At 37.0% G+C, this 25,556-nt stretch overlaps 1 protein-coding gene and 1 non-coding gene across 2 annotated transcripts in view; both read left to right on the plus strand.

Moving 5' to 3' along the window:
- The window catches only part of Kpna4 (karyopherin subunit alpha 4), a 66,982-nt gene that overhangs the window by 32,948 nt on the left and 8,478 nt on the right, over positions 1-25,556 (plus strand). Inside the window, exons 6-16 of the mRNA XM_057756903.1 lie at positions 2,434-2,529; positions 3,215-3,300; positions 4,093-4,179; positions 6,464-6,633; positions 6,720-6,764; positions 13,514-13,645; positions 16,214-16,342; positions 17,838-17,942; positions 21,957-22,028; positions 23,684-23,846; positions 24,715-24,809. Of these exons, the coding sequence (XP_057612886.1) occupies positions 2,434-2,529; positions 3,215-3,300; positions 4,093-4,179; positions 6,464-6,633; positions 6,720-6,764; positions 13,514-13,645; positions 16,214-16,342; positions 17,838-17,942; positions 21,957-22,028; positions 23,684-23,846; positions 24,715-24,809 (1,180 nt within the window). The remainder of the gene's footprint in view (positions 1-2,433; positions 2,530-3,214; positions 3,301-4,092; positions 4,180-6,463; positions 6,634-6,719; positions 6,765-13,513; positions 13,646-16,213; positions 16,343-17,837; positions 17,943-21,956; positions 22,029-23,683; positions 23,847-24,714; positions 24,810-25,556) is intronic.
- Positions 16,569-16,888, plus strand: LOC130866149 (small Cajal body-specific RNA 7). The gene has a single exon (XR_009056324.1). It is a non-coding gene; the product is annotated as a small Cajal body-specific RNA 7 (non-coding RNA).

The raw sequence follows: 25,556 nt of genomic DNA on the forward strand, positions 1-25,556 counted from the left end.
GTGACTTGTGAACCCCTCCCTCATCCAATGCTGAAAAAGCTTGGTCTTGGTTTTTTTTTTTTTTTTTTTTTTTTTTTTTTTTTTTTTTTTTTTTTTTTTGGTTTTTCGAGACAGGGTTTCTCTGTGGCTTTGGAGCCTGTCCTGGAACTAGCTCTGTAGACCAGGCTGGCCTCGAACTCACAGAGATTCACCTGCCTCTGCCTCCCAAGTGCTGGGATTAAAGGCGTGCACCACTACCTCCCGGCAAAAGCTTGGTCCTGTGAAGGTAACCATGCCTGTTTGTGAGTTCATGAGTGCCATGGCTAGGTCCTGAAGACTTGGTCCTCCAGCTCTTACATACTTTGTTTGCCTGCTTCTGTGATGTGTACTGCTCCCTGAAGGGAGAGCATGTTAATAGATATATCCCATTTTGCACTGAATACTCAACAGTTGTTTATTCTTAGTATTTTGACCATTAATCATTACAAAAATATTTCTGACCAAGCACAACTCGATAACTATAAACATTAATATTTAGAAGGCAGTTTGGCAATATGATGATTTAGCTAAACTACAATTGTATATTTACCCCTAAGGACTATCACCTCCCTAACTTTTGACCAGGTTTACAGTTCCTGTATGAATTCCCTTCTGTGGAACAGAAACAGGAAAGCCCTTTAGGTTGCCCTTGTTAACAGTCAGGCCACCTTTGCATCAGTGGATTCTTCTTTCCTGGCATATCAGTTTTGTCCCCTGCTGATCCAACACTGATTACAACGTTTGGTGTCTGTTCTCCTCCACCCCACCCCGCTCACCTCTCTCCCCAGAGGCCTACATTGCTCGTCCCACGCTATGAAAACTAGCTAATACAGAGGTAGCTTCTGGGTCAGTTTCAGATTGATTTCTTTATGTCCTGCTAGTATGTAAATTTCTCTTTAAGAAGTTTAGATTCTGGTCTGAAGCTATATTGCTCAGTTGGTAGAATGCTTGCCTAATTTGTACAGACTATCAAGTCTGTATACCTAGCTCTGCATAAAGGTGGTATATTTTCACACACCTGTAATCAGTTTTTGGGAGGTGGAAGCAGGAGGATCAGAAATATATGATCATCCTTAGCCACATAGAGAGTTTGAAGCTAGTCTTGGATATATGACAACTGTCTTTAAAAAAAGAAAAAGAAAAAAACAGTAGTAGTAGTAGTAGTAGTAATTGTTTAAAATTTAATAGGGAATAGGCACCCAGTAGCAAATGTGGGACTATGCAGTACACATAACCTTAGAATTGAGAGGTGTTACGGAACCTGAAATAAATAGATGGCTAGCCATTCTGAGCAAGGAGAGCAGGATACACAGTGTTTAGAGATGAGATCACAGTGGTACCAGGCTCCAGTTAGGAAAGGTGTAGCCTCCTTATGGAGCAGTTGAAAGGTGAGAGAAGGAGTTTTATATTCATAAGATACAGTGGTGGCGCACGCCTTTAATCCCAGCACTCGGGAGGCAGAGGCAGGCGGATCTCTGTGAGTTCGAGACCAGCCTGGTCTACAGAGCTAGTTCCAGGACAGGCTCCAAAACCACAGAGAAACCCTGTCTCGAAAAACCAAAAAAAAAAAATTAAGATAGTGAATACATGAGTGTGCCTTATATGGGGACAGTTTATATAGGTTGAAGCTCTGACTAACATTTTTTTCTTTTGGTTTTGGTTTTTCGAGACAGGGCTTTCTCTGTGTAACTACCCTGCTTGTCCTGGAACTTGCTTTGTAGACTAGGCTAACCTTGAATTCACAGAGATCCGCCTGCCTCTGTTTCCGGAGTGCTGGAATTAAGGCCTGGGCGGACACCACCTGGCTCTGACTAGACTTTCTTAACCCTTATCATTATGTAGTTGTACAGCAAATTCCAATAAGGAGAAGATTTGTTAATGTTGTTGGGCTTTCATGATATTTAATAATATATAGAATGGGATATACATTGTGATCACTTCTGGTATGCATAATTTTTAGGTATTTTGAAAACCTATTCCTTTTCTCTAAGTGTGAAATTAACTCCGAACATAGCACATGTAAAAATATTTAGTTGTACCACACCTTAAATGCCAGCATTCAGGAGGCAGAAGCCAGGACTACATAGTAAGAACCTGTCTTTTTAGGGAAAAAAAAAATTTGGTTATCTTTTTAGTTGCCATATTCTTAACTGGTGAGGGAATGGTGTTGTATTAATAAAAGTACCAAAATGTCTACCATAGTTTTCCAATTAATGGTCCTCTTTGTAGATTAAATTTAACAATCTTTTCATGAGTAGAGAAAATATTGCATTATATGAAGTATAAGAAGTAATTTTCAAAGTATATACTTACACATCTCTTCAGATTTACAACAGTGCCTATATTCTATGTGAATGTGAACTTAATTATAATAATATATGACATCAAGTTTTACAAGAGGTATCTATCTTACAGGAAACTTTTGTCCAGTGATCGAAATCCACCAATTGATGACTTAATAAAATCTGGAATATTGCCTATTTTAGTTCATTGTCTTGAAAGAGATGACAAGTAAGTATATAATTATTATTTTAAATTAGACCATGTTCTTTGGAAATGGTAGGTTTTCTAGCTTAATCTTAAAAGAAAGATTCTTTTAAGGTAGAGGCAGGAGGGTCAGAAGTTCAAAGTGATCCTTGGCTATACATAATGAGTTTAGGGACAATCTGAACTAGAGACCCTGAATCAGAAACAAAAAACAGGCGTGATGATATTATATGCTTATAATCTGAGACCTAGAAGTTTCAGTTCAAGACCAGCCTGGGCTTTTTAGAGAGAGGTTTTTTTTTTTTTTTAAAGAGAGAGAGAGAGAGAGAGAGAGAGAGAGAGAGAGAGAGAGAGAGAGAGAGAGAGAGAGAGAGAGAGATTGATTATGGGATAGAATTGGGAGTTAAAACCATGATAAGCACCAAAAACAAATTTGAGAATGACTTTAACTTGGGAACCTGGTAAGATAAGTACTTGAAAACTGAGAAATGACAGTAAGAATCTATTTTAGTAAAGACAGAGCTAAAACTACTAAGAAGGGCATTTTGGGCACATGTCTGAATTTCATCATGAAGTGACTGGGTTATATTTTGAAGGATAGATGGATAAGTAAACTTTGGAACAACACATTAAAGAGGGAGAAAAACATTACTAGACATGTAGGCGAAGTGAAACGTGTGACTTAAAGTTTCTTGCTCTTTGTTCTTAGTCCTTCTTTACAGTTTGAAGCTGCGTGGGCTTTGACAAACATTGCATCTGGAACATCTGAACAGACACAAGCTGTGGTTCAATCCAGTGAGTTAGTTAACAAAATTGTTATCCTGTGCTGGCCAGGCATAGTGGCACATGCTTTTAATCCCAACCCTTGAGAGGCTGACGTAGAAGGATCATGAATTTGAGGCCTCATCTTTAAAAATAAATAAATTCATAGATCCTCCTAAAAGCTATATTACAGACTAGTATCTACCCCTAAGACCTAGGGTTGTTGCAACAGCTCTCCTGAGTATGTTCCTTTACTTGTCTTGTTCTATGGACTAGTAAACCCATTTGCCAAAGTCCTTTTGATTTTTTTGGGATTCCTTTCTGTATGATTTATATTATCCAACTAATAAGCATTTTACATCTTGATATGTATGATACTAGTTAGAAATTACCTTAAATCCTACTAAAACTGGTTTTGTTTTGTGTGTAGAGTTAACAGGTTGAGTAGGTTTTATGGTTCTATCTATGTCATATTCTTCACAATTTTTTAACTATTTTTTGTTATGTTTTGAGTTTTTTTAACTTATTATTTTTATTTTATGTACATTGGTGTTTTGTTGGGGCCATAGTGCAGTGACAGGACATGAGGACAACGTGTAGACTGCCCTAGGTTCAGTTTCTGGAGCCAGATAAACAATCGTAATTAAGCCCAGGTTTGATTGTAAATGAAATGCGGAATTTTAATTTGGAATTGTTTATATGTTAAAATTTTGATGTTACTTTTTCACAGAAATAATTTTGCAAAGAGATGTTTTAAAATAATTTTGGTAGTTTGTATTATGTTTTGTTGGGATCTCATCTTTGTTATGTAATTTCCCCTTTCAGATGCTGTGCCACTTTTCCTAAGGCTGCTGCATTCACCACATCAGAATGTCTGTGAGCAGGCAGTGTGGGCATTGGGAAATATTATAGGTTTGTATAAAACTTAGAATGCTAATCCAGTAAGTTAGAAAATCGTATACTAGCCAATAAAAATGACTGCTAATAGTTGAAAAGTAATTTCTTGTCATTTAGTTTTTGTGAAATTAGCAAAGAAATTTTAATTATGTAACTATATGTGTAAAACAATAAATAAAAGGAATGTGTTTGTTGCTTAAGTTACTGTTATATCTTTTTGTTGGTAGTCTCTCTTATTGATAGGATTGTAAGATATATAAATTACTTAAATTTAGTTTTATATTAGTGCCCACTTTATTAACTTTCTCCATTTAAGAATAACAATAGGCAAAAATTTAAACCAATAATTTTTCTCTTTATAGTACACTTGAGAAGTCTAAAATAAAACTTTACATAAGACATTAAAATTTAGTGATGTATAAAATATAACTTATTGTGAATTAACAGGAAGTATCTAATAACCTAATTAATTGTTGAACATTATAAGCACTACCCTTGCACTTATTAATAATTGTAGGGAGAATAATTAACACAATCTCAATATTTCAAGTGTTCAAATTTAATTAGAGGGTTTGGTGGGGGTGGTTAAGACAGGGTTTCTTTTTGTAGCCCTGGCTGTCCTGGAACTTACTCTGTTGACCAGGCTGGTCTTGAACTCACCTAAATCCACCTGCCTCTGCATCCTAAATGCTGGGATTAAAGGCCAGCAGTAGAGGCATTTTGTTTGTTTGTTTATTTATGGTAATCTGGCTGACCTGGAACTCATGATCCTCCTATCTCAGCTGGAGCACACACACCCCTTCCCCACATGCTGGGATTGCAGCACTACACCACGTCTGTTTACTGAAGGGTATAGTAACCCAGACTTTTAAATTCAAACAACCAATTCCAGCACTTTTCTCCCGAGTTCAAGGCTAGCCTATACTACATAGCAAGACCCTGTTTGAAAATGAATCAGAGAACCAATAGTGGAAAAGTTCTGGGATCTTAGTTCTAGTCTATTCCTTCTATAGCTCAGAGCCCTCCACATGGAGGCTGGGCTTGAAAATCCCTTTTTAGAGGCCTCATTACTTTGATAAGGGGGGATGCTGGAGATTGTTTTTAGATGATGATGTTTCACTGTGTGTGTGTGTGTGTGTGTGTGTGTGTGTGTGTGTGTTTGCTTGCATGTTTGCATATGTACTGCAGCATATATTTCCCAGGCTTACCTTGAACTCAGTGTGTAGCCCAGGTTGCTTTGAATTCAGAGCAGTTTTCCTGCCTTAACCTCTTTAATTCTGAGGTTATGGGTATGTGTCACCTCAGTTGTTTACATGTAAGTATTTAGTATTGTTCTTATATCTCTTTATTGTCCTCTTCTAGGTCTAACATGAAAATGTTATGATTGAGAGTTTTTGTGGGCAGCTTGTTCTGTGAACTTACTAGTATAGAGTACACTACCTTTAAAAGTGATGATGCATATCCAGGTGCCTCCTTCCTTTGCTCTTACACCAAGTTTTAGGTATAAAGCTGTTAAAGTACTTCCTAACCTTCGTGATATTGTAACCCTTTTACACGGTTCTTTGTGTTGTGGTGACCCCAACCATAAACCTACTTTATTGCTACTTCATAACTGTGATTTTGCTACTATTATGAATGGTAATGTAAATATATGATATGCAAGATATCTGATATGTGACACCTTCCCCCAGGGGTTGAGACCTACAGGTTGAGAACTGCCCTGTTAAAGGAACATCATATTATTTGGGATTTATTTTTAATTCCAGTTATGTTTTGGAATTAATTCAAATACATCACCAGATATTATAGTACAAGAAAAATTTTTTTTCCTTGTGGATTAGTTAGTTTTGCTTTAATAGTAGATCTCTTGTAGGCTGAATTTGAATTCATTATATAGCTAAAACTAGCCTTGACTCATTCTTCTGACTCCACCTCCAACATGCTGGGATTACAGACTTGTGCCACCACACTAGACTTTAATATTGGATCATGACTATGAATTCTGCAAATATTTTCTCAATAGTTACTTTGGCATCTCTTGTATTAATTTGAAAGCTTGTTAAACTGAAAGAGTCATTGAGGTAACAGTTGGCAGGTGTTTGCTTGCGGTATATAGAAGAATTCTTGAAGACAGGCAGTGGTGGAACATTGTGTCTCTGAGCTCAAAGACCGAGAGTATCTACTTTATATAACACTAAAGAAAGCTTAAAGTACTAGAAGCCACAAATTGTACCCAGTGCTTTATGTTTTCTGAAAAGGCTTACTGTTGATTTATCTTATTAAATTAATTCTTCTACAGGTGATGGACCTCAGTGTAGAGATTATGTGATAAGCCTTGGAGTTGTAAAACCTCTGCTTTCATTCATAAGTCCGTCTATTCCTATAACATTCTTAAGAAATGTTACCTGGGTTATGGTCAATTTATGTCGCCACAAAGACCCACCACCACCAATGGAAACAATTCAGGAGGTAAACAAAAGAAAAATACTTAGATACCATTATATGTATTTTTTACATCTATGTATGTTTTGAATTGTACATATTTCTCTCCTCAGATTCTTCCAGCTCTTTGTGTATTAATTCATCACACAGATGTAAATGTGAGTAAATTCTCTTTGTATAATTATATATTTATGTGTATGTACGCATGTACTGGACTCCCCCTATGATATAGGAGAGAAATGAAAACAGTGTGTACTTGTATTCGCTCCTACTTTACCGTCTCAGGAACTGAGGTGTGTATGTTATTGTCCTCTATCACAAACTAGCTTCAGTGAAGAACCAACCCTGCCATAAAGATGCAGGTAGTTGTCTCCTCACTGCATGGCTTTCATGGTCACCCTGTCTGGCAGCCTGACTTTTGAGAGTGTACACACATGGTGGTATTTTTGCATTTTGAAGCATAAATTAATATTTAGCTTAAATACAAGAATTTATATTTATATACATAAACCAAACTAAGAAAAACTGTTGATCTTCACTTTCATTTTTCAGTCTTATCTCTCCAGTTATAGCAGGGTCCTTTGATTAAATTTAAATTTCAGTGTTCTGTTTTTCAAAGGTTTGCGTAACATTTGTAACTATTAGAATATAAAACAACTTTGGTTTTCTTTCCACTTGTTTACCCACCTCTAGATGAGATTTGCCTGGTTTTTTTGTTTGTTTACTTTTAATTGGCTCTTGAATATTCATTTCTCATTTGAATTATTCTTTTTAGGACTATCCTTCACAAATACTATATCATTTACTAAATATTTATTATATGTATAGCCTTCTTAAATTAGAACTAGTCATTCTTAAACCTCATAGAAATAGAAAGAGAAACTTTATCTTATAAACTTTGTTGGATACAAATTTGTAAGAATTCAAGTTTGATTTGAAGTAGAGTTTGGACCTAGGTACATTAAAGACTTGTTTAATATTGGGTCTTCAAAGACTATATATATAGTTTTTATAGATAGTCATTACCAAATAACTTAATTCTTTTTTTTTTGCCTTTGTCAACAAACTTTAGCTACTATAATAAAACTCCAAGGACAAAGATCCTGATACATTTACAAGTTGAGATGTAATTGTTTCACTTGTATTTATCACGGTGTGTAAATTCTTTCATTTAGTGTTCTGTTTTGTTTTACTTATTGAGACAGCGTCTTACTATATGGCCCAGGCTGACCTCACTCAAACTCCTTCCTTAATCTCCCATGTGTACCACCATCTCTTGCTGTTTGTTGGCTTCTTTTTCTTTGGGGGGTAAAAAAAAAAAAAGTGTATGTTTGTATGTGTATTTATCCTCAGCTCTCTCTCAGTGTTTAACTGAGGGTGTCTTTGAACTCCTGTTCTTCCTTTTTCATTTCCTCAGAGCTTGGTTGTAGGCATGCACTACCATGCTCAACTTCTTTCTTAAATTTTTGTTTGTTTTGTTTATCGACACAGGGTTTCTCTGTGTCGCTTTGTAGTCTATTCTGACACTTGGTTTGTAGACCAGACTGGCCTTAGAGAGATCTACCTGCCCCTGCTTTCCAAGTGCTGGGATTAAAGGTATGCACCATCACCGCCTGGCTTTTATTATTATCATCATCATCATCATTATTTATTGGTTGCTTTCTTAAATTTCTGAAGGAACTGTGGCAATGCTGTTTTCCCCTTTTGAGTGTCTTAATCATAATATTGGTTAGGAATCAGAAAGTTTTTAAACTTCTCCATTTTTTGAGACATAGTTCAGAAAGGTTTTGGAGTTCCAGATATATTTGCTCTTCCTGAGGGGTTTTGGGGTCTTTGGGGGGAGGGGGAAATGAACAGTTGTGTTATTTATATGCTATATTTTAACATCTGTTTTCCATACTGTCTTTCAAAGTAAGGTTTTAAAGACAAAAAGATTAAGCACATGATTTGCTGTATGTCAGAGCATCATCATCATTATAAGTTAATCACAAAGCCCCTCCCATAGTTACAGCTATATGAAACATGTGTTTTTTTTTAAGGTATTACTGTTTTTGCATATTTACTGCCTTGATCTTAATCTGTGGGAAACATCTAAGAAATCGCCTGTAGTGTTTTTTGTTGCTGGTGGTGTTTGTTTGCCTTGTGGCATTGAGGATTGAACCTAGGACCTTATAAATAATAGACAAATACTTAACCACCAAGCTATATTTATCCCTAGTCCTCTTTTTACTTTTTATTTTGAGACAAGATGTCATGTAGTGTCTCAGGTTGGTTTTGAACTCAAGTCTGTAGCCCAGGCTAGCCTTCAACTTGTGATCTTCATGTCTCAACCTTTTAAATACATGAGATTACAAACTTGTAGCCCCGCTTACCTTCATTGTTTTTTTTCTTTGCATTTATCAATTATACATACTAATGGGTTTTATTGTGCCACTTTTACACTTTACATAATGTATTTTGATCATATTCTTTCTCTGCCTTACTCTCTTTTACACACACACACACACACACACACACACACTGTAAGGAGAGAAGGCCCACTTGTTTTTTCCGGCTGCCCGGCTAGCTTACACACACATGAAATAATCACACAGAAACTGTATTTATTTAAACACTGCCCATTAGCTCTAACTTTTTACTGGCTAATTCTTACTTCTTAATTTAACCCATCTCTATTAATCTGTGTATTACCACGTGACTGTGCCTTACCAGCAAGATTCTAACCAGAATCCATCTCAGGCAGGAGATTCATGGCGTCTCTTACTCTGCCCTTCTTTTTTCCAGAATGCAGTTTTGTCTTCTCCACCTACCTAAGTTCTGCCCTATCAACTAGGCCAAGGCAATTTCTTTATTCATTATCCAATGAAAGCAACACACAAATAGAATAAACACCATTTCCCCTTTTTAAACAAAAAGGAAGGCTTTTTTAACTTTAACATAGTAAAGTTACATATAACAAAGCAGTTATCAAGCCAGAATTAGTTATAATATTTTATTTAGATCTACTTTATCTTTTATCATAACTAAGGAAAACTATAATAAATAACTGTCCATTCTTTAACTTCATCAAAGACTCCAGAAGGATATAATATTACCTAAGTAAACAGTAAGTGCATTGCAAGCAACTTTCAAAACTCTAGAAGTGACAGAGACATCTCGCTGCCTGGACAGTTCTTCTGTACCGTTGGGGCATCCATCTTTAGCCTACAGACCATAGTATCCAGCAGACTTTTTCATGAAGCAAGAAATTTTAAAGACAGTTTAGTCACTTTTTTCTGTATCCTGTAGAATGTCTCGCAGACTCTTTCATGAAGCAGGAACCCTGAAGTATCATCTCAACTTTAGGCAAGTTCAGTAGTCATTTTTCTGTGGGTTTTGTATGTCCAGCAAAGCAGTCCAGGCAAGAGCAGTTTTTTTGCCCAAATGGCTAGCAAACTCCATAAGGAGCCTCTTCGATGCCCATCTTTCTCTTGAAGCAATTGGTGCTGCCAGGAGCAGACGTGTCTCACTGTCATAAAACATTTAAATGCCATATTCTGTAGTCTTTGAAAGATATAAAGAATGCCTATCGGGGCTGGAGAGATGGCTCAGTGGCTAAGAGCTTTGCTTGTTCTTCCAAAGGTCCTGAATTCAATTCCCAGCAACCACATGGTGGCTCACAACCATCTGTAAAAGAGGTCTGGTGCCCTCTTCTGGCCTTCAGGCATACACACAGACAGAATATTGTATACATAATAAATAAATAAATATTTAAAAAAAGAATACCTCTCCATCTGAAATATATCTATACACATCTAGAAAATCTAACATGACTACAAACTTGACTATTATAGATGACTATCTATTAACCTATATTTCTTAATTATGCATTACTTTTTTTTTTTTATTTTCGAGACAGGGTTTCTCTATAGCTTTTGGTTCCTGCCCTGGAACTAGCTCTTGTAGACCAGGCTGGCCTTGAACTCAAAGAGATCGCCTGCCTCTGCCTCCCGAGTGCTGGGATTAAAGGCGTGCACCACCACTGCCCAGCTATATTAAATGAGCTACACAATCACAACACCTCAATCAAGAGCAGAAATATACATAGAGCAAGATTGACCTTATTATGTCAATAAGCCAAGATCCATACCAATGTAAATTATTCATATCTATATCATATCCCCCTTTAAATGTAAACAATATTTGGGAATATGGGTGGGGGTGCTGTAAATTAGATCTTTTATGGTGTATCCTGTGTGCTAGGTTTATCTCAGCAGTTGAGCAAAGTAAGTTTTTGAGGGTGTTCACAGCAACGTTTTAGTAGGGCGTGGTCTATCAAACCATATTTGCCTGGAGGCAATCTACAGGTTCTTATTTTTTGTGAAAATAGAGAAGAACCTCTTTTTTAAGGCATTATAACTTTAGACCCAAATTATGAAACCAAGATATCTTTATAATATACATGCTGGTTAGTTTAGCAGCCCATATCTTTTTGTACTTAGCTCCTTTACAGTCAAAAAAATTTAAAGAAAACACAATAGAATACATAATGTAGATTCTTTGTGAATTTTTTATTTTTACGTGGCTTGTTTTTACTCTATTACTTTGTCTTTTTAAAGACTTTACCCTTTTTTTTTTAGCATTAACTTTATAACTCTTTATACTCTTTTTTTTTTTCTCTTAAGCCTACATCCAACACTGTGACCCATTTTTGGCCTTTTATGTCTGAATCTGTTCTTATTGTATTGTCTGTAATTTTTTCCTGTCTAGAAGAGCTTTTAAAATGCTAAGCAGCTTGGTTGTAATTGCTCTGGATGTTGGCTCCACCTCTCTCCAATTTTAAAATTGGAAGCACCACCAGTGCTAGCTCTGAGGCCACCAGGGGGGAGCTGTGCTTAGCAGTCGAACCCTGAGAATGAGCCTGCAGCACGTAAACCCTTTTTATCTGCCATGTAGAGCACTGCGCAGCCTGGAAATAGCTCTGTGTATGGTGGCAGGAATCCGCCATGCTCTCCCACCTGCCCAAGCCTAGTAGACATGATCCCCGCTGCCTGCCCAGGCAGGAAGAGCCTAGCCAAGGGCATGGTCTCAGCTTCTTTCCTCCCGACCCGGAGTGGACACACAAACACCCAGGCCCAGAAATGCACCATAGCCGGATTTGGCACCAGCGGCAGGGCCCAGGAAGCCTCATTTTAAAATGGTGCAGCTTTTTTTTTCTGCTGCTATTGCTAACTCAAGAAAATCTCTTTGCAGCACACCCCAGCAAACAGCAAAAACTTTTGTTTTTTCTGTGTGTCTAGAATTAAGCTCTCTCAGGTTTTTAAGATCCATGGCGTCTTTCACTCTGCCCTTCTTTTTTTCCAGAATTTAGTTTTGTCTCCTCCGTCTACCTAAGTTCTAGTGGTTTAGCTCTGCCCTCTGATCCTTAGGCAAGCTTTATTTGTTAAAACACAAAACTACACCAAAAGGGGGTGTTTTACAGGAGTTAGAAATGTCTTTCTAGTTGCTGCACCACTGAAGAAAATGTCTCTCCTTCCCCCATTTAACTGCCCCCCTGAGTCTCTCTCCGTTACATAACATGGTATTGACAGGCCCAACATTATGCAATAAAATAGAATAAAATAGACATGTCATGCCAAGAAATTAGAGTCATCGAGACAGGGTTTCTCGTAGCTTTGAAGCCTGTCCTGGAACTAGCTCTTGTAGACCAGGCTGGCCTCAGATTCACAGAGATCCGCCTGCTTCTGCCTCCTGAGTGCTAGGACTAAAGGCATGTGCCACCACCACCCAGCTGTCCTCAGTATTTTAACCAGTTATGAATCTGTAAAGACCTCACTGATTAATGAAGACCAAAGCTGGTAGAAGCACTGTTACTGTGGATATGAACGGTTATTTAGTAAGCAGTTTGACAGGCATATCTCACCCATTTAGCAAAACAACAGCAATAAATTTCCTACCCCAGGGCCTATAATATCCTCAACCACAGGCTTTTTTATCAGATTTATAGTGTCAGATGTGAATCCCCTCCTATGAAACAGGTATTAAATCTAATGAGAAAGCAATTTGTTACACCCACAAAAGACCTCCCACTACTGTACCAACGGGCTCATCTGTCCTGACTGGTCAGTGTTGATGATATCAGAATTCAGAGCTGAGTAAAACTATAGATAACAGTTCTTCACAGCAGCTTGGTGCTATTCTGGGGAGAGAAGAGAGAGCTTACATCCCAATTCCCCCCACCCCCCCCTTAACAACCAAGGCACGTGGTTTCTTCAGCGATAAGTTCTTACTGTCTAATTCTTGTGGGCAAACAACAGCAGTAAAAATTGACTGAATTGTTTTGTGAGGAGATAAAATTATGGGGATACTAGTACCGGGCAGTAATAGTAGTATGCATCCTACATGGAACTAACAGTATTAGGGAATTTCCTAAATATATTTGACCTGTCCTAAGTATTATAAACCACTGTGTCTAACTATATACATTGCTGCAGTGCCCTTTGACCTATCGTACTGCATTGTGAACATCTGAGAAAAAATGTTGGGTTATTCATTTGATTTTTGTGTTGGTTGGTTAGTTGATTTTCTATTTGATGTACTATGTATTTTGTATGTATAGTTTGCTGAATTAAGATTAGATACTGATCTGAGATTAGGACTATAATTAATTTATACATCCTAAATTAAGCAAGAAGAAAAGGATCCCAAATTGGTTGTGAGGTTAAGAATTATTAAAATGGCCAAATGTTGGCACATACCTTTAATCCCAGCACTAGTGAGACAGGGGCAGGTCAACCTTTAAGTTTGAGGCCAGCCTGGTCTTCATAGTAAGTTCCAGGACAGCTAGAGCTATATAGAGAAACCCCCTCCCCAAAAAGAAAAAATAGTAAAATGAGAAAATATTTGAAGATTTGAACTTTTATTTTAGATATTGGTAGATACTGTCTGGGCCCTCTCCTACCTTACGGATGCTGGCAATGAACAGATACAGATGGTAATAGACTCCGGAATAGTTCCTCATTTGGTTCCTCTACTCAGCCACCAGGAAGTTAAAGTTCAAGTAAGTTCGTTTTGGTTAAGATGAATTTTTCTCACCACTAAGTGATTTAAGCATGACATTCAAAGATGAACAGTCTTAACAATGTAAATCATGTTATTCATCTAGCACTGTAATGTCACTTCAGTGGGGAAAGGTGAGTTATTTTATCCTAACTTTAAAGTGAAGGAAATGAAAGAAGAGCATTCCAGTTTATTAAGCACTTTCCTTACCCTGCCAGACAGGGAGGCTCCACTGTGAAGAACTAATTTCTAATATGGAGAAGCGGGTTTTACTGTAGCACCTCGGGTGGCACTGAAACCATCTTGTTTGCTTTTTCTGCTCTATTTCCCCCCCAAAAGCATCCATTTTTACTCATTAATGAGTTTGTTTAACATTGATTTATTGATTCTGAGATAAAAGATTTGAACTGAAATGTGTGGGTTTAAGGACTTCATAATTGTTTATTTTAGTTTTTTTTTTTTATTTTTAAATCCTTTCACATACTCTCTATCACGGTGACCCTCCATCTATAACAAGCGGAAAAAGGCTATGGTGATGCACTTGGGAGGCAGAGGCAGGCAAATCTCTGTGAGTTCCAAGCCAGCCTGATCTACAGAGTGAGCATATATACGTACATACACACACACATATAACGAGCTGAGAATATAGCTCAGATGTCCAGTGCTTGCCTAACTTGTGCAAAGTTCAGCTTCTAGTACCTCACACACACACACACAAACATAGTCAAACTGCAGTAAAGGAGATAAACTAAGCCCCCCAACCTTTCTAAGGTAAATAATGAGTTTTATTCCTATAATGGCCTAGTGTCTACAGCACAGTTACATAAAGAAAGCTGTTAGCCTAAGTTACTTTATCTTGCCCTTAGCTGGGCGTTGGAATTTAAGCAGATATACACCCAAAGGCCAGAGGAACCCACTGTACTAGGGTTACAGATGGACACATGAACTCAAGTGGCTCTTTAAATCAACTGGGGGTTTGATTTAGCAAGAGCTCTCACCTACTGAGCCATCACCCCAACCTCAAATTTATATTAGATAAGTTTATTGGTTTTATTTTTACTTGATGTTGGGCACAGTCCTGTGATCCTAGCACTTTCCAGGTGGAGGTAGGAAGAACACACAACTACCCTTAGCTGCATGAGACCTGTACTCACATACACCCCCAAAAAATTCAAGCAGAGGACTTAACTTAGTTTTAATATTGACCTTAGAATTATGGCTTGGATTTTCCTTTTAGCCAGTTCTTAGAGAAAGGTAATGTTTTTACTTTATCAGACGACTAACAGAGATTTTCTTAAGCTTTTCTCCTTTCATATCATAATTCTTGAATATAAGATAGTGTGACCAGTCCCCATGTAGACTTCATCTACATCCCTTCTCCCCTTAAAATGTATACATAATTATAATCTCATGTAGCATATTGTTTCATCTATCTTACATCTTCAGAAATTAAGACTTTCTTAAGAACAGGACTGGGAGATTGCTCAGCAGCTAAGAGCACTAATTGTTCTTCCAGAGGACCCAGGTTTGATTCTGAGCACCACGTGACACAGCTTACAATCGTTTGTAGCTCTAGTTCCAGAGGATCTGGATCCTCAGATACCAGGCGTACATGTGGTACACATACCTACATGCAAGCAAAACATTCACACACGTTTTAAAGGGGAGGGCGGGAAAAGACTTGTAGTTTTCCAAGGAAGACACACAAAGTGGTCATTGAACACCTGAAGGAAAAAAAGTTCAAAAACATTAATCATTAAAGAAATATTATTTGAATTGGAAAATCACTCATGTTTAGAATGACTACAGTTAAAATAGTAACAATGCAGAAAAGGGGAGATTACACTGCTTATGGAAACTAGAGTATAGTTTCTTTAGAAGTGAAATGTGGAGTACATTGTGACCTAGTACTTCTACTGTTCTGCATATCAAAGATTATGGATATGCATTTCCTGCACAGAAACTTAAATGTAATGTCTATATGGTATTATTCATAATAACCCCAAAACGGAAGTAAACTGTTACTAACCACATAGCCGATTGACATGAACTTGTTCCTACTTATATGAAGTGTGCAGAATACACAGATTTATAGACACGGGTTTGGTGGTTGCCAGGGACCTGGATTGAAAGCAGTGTTGATGACAGTTAATGGATGTATATGTTCTTTGTGAGATAATAAAAATGTTGTGATTTGAGGTTGAGATTGATTGTGCAGCATGGAATACTCTAATAAGTACTCAATTGCCTGTACTTGAAAGAATAAGTTTGTGTGTTTAAGCAGCTGAATCATTTATCTTATAGGGAGAAAAATTAAGAGAAAATGAAAATTACTTATTTTCTTTATGGTAGTAATTATTATGTAAAATTGCCCTTTTAGTGTTATCAGTTCTCTTGAAATAACTTAAGTTACATAAGGCCTAGAATTTATATAGTTCATCCTCTGTTGTTCTTACATCAGTGCCTGACATAGAGTAGGTGCTCAGAGGGGATAGGTTAGTGGCACTGAAAGATATGTGTGAGGGCATGAACCTGTCTCAAGTACTTAGTGTTGAACATTTCGTTTCAGACTGCTGCACTTCGAGCTGTGGGCAACATTGTCACTGGGACTGATGAGCAAACACAAGTAGTTTTAAACTGTGATGCTCTTTCACACTTCCCAGCACTTCTCACTCATCCCAAAGAGAAAATTAATAAAGTAAGTCTTTAAAAAAGTTTGAATAAAACTGTAGTTTTTGTTTGTGGAATTAGGTTCCAAGAAATGTCTGTATAGAGTTGACTTTTAGTATTTACTGTTAAAGGTTTCAAGAGAAAATATTTATTTCACTCTTCATAGGATGCTCATGGGGTTCTGGATTCAAACCTAGAGCCTTTGACATGCTAAGTACATGCTCTACCACTAATTTATACATTTTTGGCTCTCTTGGAAATGATGAAATAGAGATACTTGGGTGTTGAATGTTGCCATGGATGGACATTATTAATACATATGGTAGTTCTGGTTTAATGTTTCATTTATACTTAATAGTGTGAATGTGTGCATGCGTGTGTGTGTGGTGGTGGCTATGAAAGGGGGCACTGAACGGTGATGCTGATATTGGAGTGCATCTGAGGCTGTTGTAGAGTAACGTGGGTTATTGATTACAACACTGCCGATGATTATAACCCAAAAACAGCTCACCTAAGTAGCCCAGCACCCTAAAATCTCTAACAGGATCATTAAATGTCCTGTGATCTGATCCGAAAGAGTCTGATTATGTTAGTGTTTACAATACTAATTAATAAATTGGTGAATTTAAGTTTCGTAAATTCTAATAATATCCTCCATAGACTGTCAAATATTTTGTTGTTGTTTATTGCTAACTTGGATTTTAGCAATGCATTTAATATCTTTGAAACTGAAACACTTGTGATCAGTACCATCCTAGCAGTAGCCTAGCATCTTTGTGGTTTTGAGGGCAGCATTCAACCAACAACTGGTTCCACAGTTAGCTCTTGAGAGAGCTGGTACAATGAATGATGATTATAAATGAGGAAACTAAAAACTAACTTGCATTTTTGATGGTCTTCATTGTCATGACTAATTGAGATTTATCTACTGGGATAGGACTGTTAAGGCAGACTAGAGAGAGTAGAATAAAGCACATTATTTGAGAAGTGTGTTGAATCTCATTTGCAGTAGTTTTAAGCCAAGCTTCTTTTCCATCATACTGTTCCCAAACAGCATTGCCTGTTAAGATTCTTTAGAAAAGTGAGCTCATTGTGGCTTGAATTAGAAGCCAGTAGTGATTTATCCAAAGAAATGTGGAAAGAATTATTTAATGTATAAACTATATTGTTATCCAGAAAATTAAGTGTGGAGGACTAGGCATTGTAGCACATACCTTTCATTTCAGCGCTTGAGAATAGGCAGGTGGATCTCTAGAGTTCCAGGTCAGCCAGGGCTACACAATGAGACCTTCTCTTAGAGAGACAGAGACTCAGACAGACAGACAGACAGACAGAGAGCAGCTTTTAATCAACTAAAGATTTTTTAATACAGAAATGGAGTAGTAAAATTGAAATTATAAGATTTTTATTGTAGAACTCATTCAGTAATAAAATAGAGACACTAGCCAGTGAATACTTTTTCATAGCTCAGACATAGGTTTTATTCTTTTAGTGAGAAATATTAAAAGCATCTTGTTCCACAGGAAGCAGTGTGGTTCCTGTCTAACATCACTGCAGGAAATCAGCAGCAGGTTCAGGCAGTAATTGATGCCAATCTTGTACCAATGATAATACACCTTTTGGATAAGGTAAGAAAATCGTATGTACCTGAGCGAGGCGGTATCATAATAAATACTTCCCCATTTAACAGGACACTACACAGTGGTGTAATACTACTATAAAATACGACTGATTCTAAAACTTTTGAATAATATTATGTAGAACAAATGTTTCTTGTCATTTCTTGCCCAAGATAGCCATTGCTTTGGAATTAACTTAAAAAAGTGGTATCGTTACCAGTAATCAGTGCAGTCATTATTGTTCTGAGCATTTTGCGAACATTACCTCTTTTAATATGACAAGCCGAACCAACAAGATTGCTCAATAGGTAAAGGTAACTGCCAGTGAACCTGGTGTCCTGAGGTTTATTCCTGGGACCCAGGTAGAGAAAGGAAAGGAAGAACCTCCTTCCCACAGATTGTCCAATACAAGGGTTATCTCCACTTGGCAGGTGAAATGATTGCATGAGCAAATCACTTGCCCAAAATACAGGGGCCAGTTAGTGTGCTATTGTGTAGCATATCATTCCTTACACTCACTGAGATTTGGAGAAAAGACTCTTTTGCTTTCAGATAGTTATTGATTATTGTTTTGATTCCTTATTTAAAGAGTGACAAAATGGTGACTTTCCAATTCTCCCATTCTGCGTGTGTTATCACATTTTTTCAGCTTTTCTCTTTTTTTTAATTAAAATATAATTACATCATCTTTCCTCCCTTCCAACGTTCCATGTCCTCTCCAGTTCCTCCTGTGCCTCCTGACCACTATCACAAATTGATGACCTCTTTATTATTGTTACATATATAAATGCATAAATATATAAATTCAGAATGTGGAATCCATTTTTGTTGCTTGTGTATATACATTTAAGAGCTGACTGTTTTATATTTGAAACCTAATTAGGAGGGTCATCCCTGCGATAGGCTAATTTTCTGTCAGCAGTCATTAATTACCTGCAGCTCTTTGTCTAGGGGTGAGACCTCATGAGCTGTCTACCTTTGACATTAATATAACTTGATATAGGTATTATTTAGGGTGTATTCAGGCTGCCATAGTGTTGAGGTTTCATGGGTACAGCTTTCCTGTCATCTCTAGGAGACATAATTTCACAGCCATCTTTCTGCCTCCCAAGTGCTGAGATTAAAGGCCTGTGCCACCACCTCCTTGCTTGAAATGAAATCTTAAAGTTACTTTACCTTACATTTCCCTAATCGGTAAAGATAGTGAATATATTTTGAGGTATTTCTTAGCTATCTTCATTTCTTCTATTGTGAACTCTGTTCAGACCCCTACCTGTTCTTAATTGAGACATTTTTTTCTAGGCTTAGTTACGTTTTTTTTTTTTTTTTTTTTTTTTTTTGGTTGCTAGGTTTTTGTTTATTTGAGGTTTTTGTTTTAGTTCTTTGCTCATTCTGGATATTAATCCTCTGTCAGATATATTGCTGGCAAAAGTGGGTTTTTTTCTTTCCTCTGCTATATAGAAGCTTTTTAATTTTGTTAGGTCCCATTTGTCAGTTGGTGGCTTGAATTCCTGAGCAAATGGAATCCTATTCAGAAATTCCTTTTTTACACCTAAACGTTGTAGGGTACTGTCTATATTTTCTTGTAGCAGTTTTAGCATTTCAGGTTGCAATTTGAAGTCTTTGATCCACTTGGAGTTAGTTTTTGTGCAGGGTGATAGATAATGGGTCTGTTACCTTCTGCTGCATGTAGACACCCAGTTTTCTAGCACCACTGTTGAAGATGCTATCTTTTCTCCAGTGTTTTTAGCATCTTTGTCAGTGTCAGATGCCTGTAACTATATGTGCTCTTATGTGGGTCTTCTTTTTTTTTTTGGTTTTTTTTTTTTGGTTTTTTTTTTTTTTTTGGTTTTTTCGAGACAGGGTTTCTCTGTGGTTTTGGAGCCTGTCCTGGAACTAGCTCTTGTAGACCAGGCTGGTCTCGAACTCACAGAGATCCGCCTGCCTCTGCCTCCCGAGTGCTGGGATTAAAGGCGTGCGCCACCACCGCCCGGCTTGGGTCTTCTTTTTGATTCCATTGATTTACGTGTCTGTTTTTGTGCTGGCACCATATTATTTTTCTTCCTATATCTCTGTAATGTATCTTAAAGTCTGGAATAGCAATCTATCAAATATTGTTCTTTTTGCTCTGGTTTGCTTTGGCTGTCTGGGATTTATTATGGATCCATATGAATTTTAGGATTTTCTTTCCTATTTATGTGAAGAATGTTCTGAGTATTTTTGTTTGTTTTGGTCTTTTTGAGACAGGGGCTCACTTTGTAGCTCTAGCTGTCCTGGAACTCACTGATGTAGATCAGGCTGGCCTCAAACTCACTGAGATCTGCCTACCTCTGCCTCCTGAGTGCTGGAACTAAAGACATATACCACTATATTTCTGGCTGGTTCTGGATTTATTTGATTTTGTTTTTAAGATTTATTATTTATTATGTATACAGTATTCTGCCCACATATATGCCTGCAGGCCGGAAGAGAGCACTAGATCTCATTACAGATGGTTGTGAGCCACCATGTGGTTGCTGGGAATTGAACTTCTTCAGTCATTCAGTGATGAATTGTTTAATCCCCATGCATTTATGCACTTAATAGAGATTTATTTGCTTTAGATTCTATTTTATTTCATAATGCTCAGACTTGCTTTGTGTCTGTGGGTACAGTCTATTTTAGGGGAGCTTCTGTGGACTGCTGAGTAAAATGTGTGTATCCCAAGGTATTTGAGTGGATAGTCTGTAGATAATGTATAGAGACACTTCATTCTGAAGTTCCTCTGTTTTTGTTGTTGTTGTTGTTGTTTCCCAGATGTCATATCTATTGGAGAAAGTAGGAGAAATCTATAGTACTAGAGAATACTTAGTAGTGTTATTGGGTTAATGTTAATCTGTTTCTTTAATTCCGGTAGTATGCTTTCTGTGGTACATGTATGTTTTGGAAAGTAATGTCATGTTGGTTAGTTGTTCCCTTGATTGCAGTGAAAGTGCCCTCTTTGTCTCTTCTGATTAGTTTCAGTCTGAGATAATAGAATGGCAGCACCTACTTGCTTCCTAACGCCCTTTGTTTGGGATACTTTTTCCATCCTTTGTTTTTAGGGTAGTACCTATCTTTAGAGCTAAGTTTTTTGTAGACAACAGAAGGAGATATTTAGTTTCTTATTCCATTCACCTAGCCTATTGATTGATAGTTAATCAACCTATTATTGATGACATTTAAGTTGTTTCTGAATTTCACTGTTAAAATTAGTGGCATTTTAAAGAATGGCTTGTGAGTTGTGGTAGTGTCGCCGTGATACTCTAAAGGCAGACACAGTCCAGTATGGAGTTTGAGGCTAGCCTGTGCTAGCTATGGAGACCCTGGTTTTTCCCAGGTTATATTTAGCATAACTGGATAAATAAGAAAATGTTTCTGCATAATTCCCTTTTGCCTCTGCAAGATTGTACCCATTTGTACCCTTATCTGCATCATAGATATTTACATTTCCTTGTGTCTCGTTTCCATTCTAATTTAGGTTGCTCTTATTTATGAATATTTTTCTTAATATAACATGGTTTCCAGGCGTGTAGTCTTGAATTTTAATGGCTTGGTTTATTATTTTATTTTAAAAATTTACTGTATTATGTACCCACTGAGTGTGTTAACTGAGTCTGCTTTTTGTCTATTACTGTGCTGTAGCCATTTGTAGGGAAATGTACATTATTAAATTATTTTTCTGGTAAAATCTCCAAGATGAGATTATTGAATTCCACATGTGCCTTTTTAAATGTTTTCAGTTTGTATTTGTTTAATGAAATTGCATTAGACTGTCATTTACTCTGATTTTGAATAGTGATATTGTCATATTCCCCAACCTAGAGAATTCATAGAAAATAATTTTTATTTCTTCAGAATAGATTGATTGTGGTTTAAGACTTACCAGTAAATAAAAATTATACATATATAAACATACCAGAGAAACTTGGAAATAAACAACTGAAAATCATTTTAGAAAATGTCTTTTCAAATTTACCATGTATTCTTTTTTTTTTTTTTAAGGGAGATTTTGGCACCCAGAAAGAAGCTGCTTGGGCCATAAGTAACTTAACAATTAGTGGGAGGAAGGACCAAGTAAGTTGAACTTTTATTTCTCAAAACCAGTAAAAATAACAGTATGGGTAGTTATATCTTTATATTTAAGTGAGTAGAATACTATATTTTGTAGATTGGATTTGGTTTGGGGCTGTGTGTGAGCTATGTGTGCATGTGTTCATGCACATCACACATGCCAGAGATTGAGCCCATGTGCTCAGCCTGTATTCTGCCACTGAGATGGATACAGCTCCAAACACCGTTCTGCGATTTTGTTTTTTAATATATACATAAAAGTATCTTCTTAACTTCCTTTACTCATTTTTCTTAGGAAAGACACGTTTTTTTAGTGGTTACAGTGCTAGGCATTGAGCCTAGACCTTTATGAATACCAGGCAAAGTGTTACCCACTAAATCAAATTTCTAGACTCCACGCAAGAATTTTCTAATCTGGAATAAGATCAAGACTCCTACAATGAGGGAACTTTTTTAAAAACAGTAGTGCAAGATAACAGACTTTTAAAATTAATATGACAGAAAGAAATCTTTAGAGATTCTCCTTAAAAATGAGTAACTGCAAACAATTTCACTAACAAAAAAACAAAGGAGAAGTTAAACTCAGTCATGTAATTGGGACTGGGAAGCGGGGTGAAGAATTCTAGGGGCAGAGGTGTTAAAGCCAGTGGCGGAGCTTAGCAGTGTGCGCATATGCAGAGCAACACTGGCACTAACGATTTCCGCTCATCCAAAAAATAATAATAATAAAGATAAATAAAGAGCCAAGTGGCAGCTGATAACTTTTTTATATATAATTTATTTAACTTTATTTTATGTGGATTGGTGTGAAGGTATCAGATAGTTGTTAGCTGTCGTGTGGGTGCTGGGAATTGAACCTGGGTCCTCTGGAGGAACAGCCAGTGCTCTTAACCGCTAAGCCATCTCTCCAGCCCCCTGATAATGCATTTTTTAAAAAACTCAATTTAAATGCAAACATGGGACTGCGGAGATAGCTTTGTGGGTAAGAACACTTGCTACACAGCATGAGGACCTGATTTCAGTCCCCCAGTACCCATGTAAAAAGCCAGGTATTGCTGCTTATACCCGTTATTCCAGCACTGTGGACAGGGGAGGCAGGAGGATCTTCCAGCTTTGGTGAGAAATGTTGAGCTCCAAGTTTACTGAGGACCCTATCCCAAGGGATTGAAGAGTAGGCAATAAATTAGTATACCTGGTGTTTTACTCTATTGCTTTGAAAAATAGCCTCTTAATCTTGCTTCAGAGTGCTAAAACAGCACAGCGTGGGGCCAGTAGATACTGTTACTAGAGTAATCATAGTATTTAAAAAAATATCAGTCATCCTCTTGGCTGAGTCAGTAATGTTTTAAGAGGCAAAGGATCTTGGGTAAAAGTAGCTTTATAGTAAAGAATATTGTATAATATGGAGTTGAGTTTTTCCTGTTTCACTCTAGTCATCCCCTGCGTGCTTGCGCGCGCGCGCACACACACACACACAAATTTTCAGGAAAATAAACTTGCCGCATTAAAAGAAGTTAGTTGATTAATAATATAATCTAGCTGACATGGGAGAGATGTGTTCATGTTTTCATACTCAGAGTTTGGAGTCAACCTTATTTTAGTTTAAAAAAGAACAGCTGACCTTTATTTTATCATTTCATGGTATCCTTATTTTTCAGGTGGCCTACCTTATCCAACAAAATGTTATTCCACCTTTCTGCAATTTGCTGACTGTAAAAGATGCACAAGTTGTGCAAGTAGTGCTTGATGGACTAAGTAATATATTAAAAATGGCTGAAGATGAGGCGGAAACCATAGCCAATCTCATAGAGGAGTGTGGTGGTACGTTTATTATGAGGTGTTATATACACGTTAGTGGTTTGGGTTTTTTTTTGTAACTACGTTTATTTTCTGAGTAATATAGCCCTTCTATATTTTTCTGTCATAGATAATGGAGTAACAATAAAGTATACCATACTCCATACATACATTCAGCCCTGTTTAACCTTCTGTATATTCTTAGGTAACTGAATTGTTGCCATGTAGTGAAGGCACCCTGCTAAGGTAGTAGGAAGACAGTGGTAAGCAAAACAGCCCCTCAAGGCATGTAGTTTAGACTTAAATAGAAATATGAACTGATTTAATGGGCTAATTACCCTAGTAGAAATGTCCAACAAAGTGGGACGAGTACCTGCCCTTTGTTGCAGCAGTCCTAGAACGACTTCTGTAAAGCAGACGAGTGAGTCCTGCCTAAGATCTAATGAGCATTCTAAGGGTCAGTTTTCCTTCCCCTGAGATGCTCTGCTTGACCAGATTGTTTTCAGTGAGTGTCATAGAATAATTGTATTTATTGGCAGGATCTTTAGTTTCTTTTCATACATATTAACTCAGAAAAGTCTGGGCAGATGCTAGAAAGGGGAGAATGTACTTATCTGTGTTTGATAATCAAAAATGATTTTGCATTTTTGTGAACACTGGGGCTATAATTTACTTATTTGCTACATTATTTACACATTTGCATGCTGTTGCTCAGATTGTTAGTCTTTTTAAAGTAAATGTATTCTTTATGAAATCTTAGGATTCATCAGTGCAGTAGATGCCAAAGACATAGCCCAGCAATTTTAGAGTATGAAGATTGTATTATGTGTTTCAAAGTTATTGTAACTTCTACACATTAATTACCATTGTTTACTTCATAAATTTCTTGCAGGACTGGAGAAAATTGAACAACTTCAGAATCATGAAAATGAAGACATCTACAAATTGGCCTATGAGATCATTGACCAGTTCTTCTCTTCAGACGATGTACTTATACATAATATGTTTATAGTTTCCTGTGCTAAGCAAGTGTGGATGACAGAGTACAGAAAACTAGGATGTATACATGTGTATAGTTTTATGCAATACAGCTAACATAGATGTGATAGTAATGTCACTTTTTTGAAAACAAATTTTGGTATTTTTTTTAATTCTTTTAAGATGTTAACTCAATAACAAAAAGATAAGAAATTTTGTTATACTAGATAAGCTCATTTCTAGTGCTCATACTATTGTTGCTGTTTTGTTGTTTTTCTTTTTGGTTTCTCTGTAGCCCTGGTTGTCCTAGAACTTGCTCTATAGTAGACTAGACTGGCCTTGAACTTACAAAGATCAGCAAACCTCTGCCCCCGTGGGCTGGGATTAAGGGCACGTGCCACTACTGCCCAGCTAAGTTCTCATACTTTTAAATTGACAATAATAACATGTCTGTAAACAAAACAAAAAACAGTGGCACTAAGTGTGATGGTGCTCAGCTATAACCCGCTGTTTACAAAGCTAATGCAGGAGAAGGACCAGGAGTTGGAGACTGTCTTTGGCTTTGTAGTGAATTCAAGGTCTTCCAGGACTACATGAGACCTGTCTCAAAAAGAAAGAAAGAAAGAAAAAGAAAGAAAGAAAGAAAGAAAGAAAGAAAGAAAGAAAGAAAGAAAGAAAGAAAGAAAGAAAGAAAGGAAGGAAAGAAAGAAAGAAAGAAAAATCAAAAAATAAGCAGGCAGCCGGTGGCACATGCCT

This window comes from Chionomys nivalis, chromosome 24 (genome assembly GCF_950005125.1).
Source record: "Chionomys nivalis chromosome 24, mChiNiv1.1, whole genome shotgun sequence".
Classification (NCBI taxonomy): Eukaryota; Metazoa; Chordata; class Mammalia; order Rodentia; family Cricetidae; genus Chionomys; species Chionomys nivalis.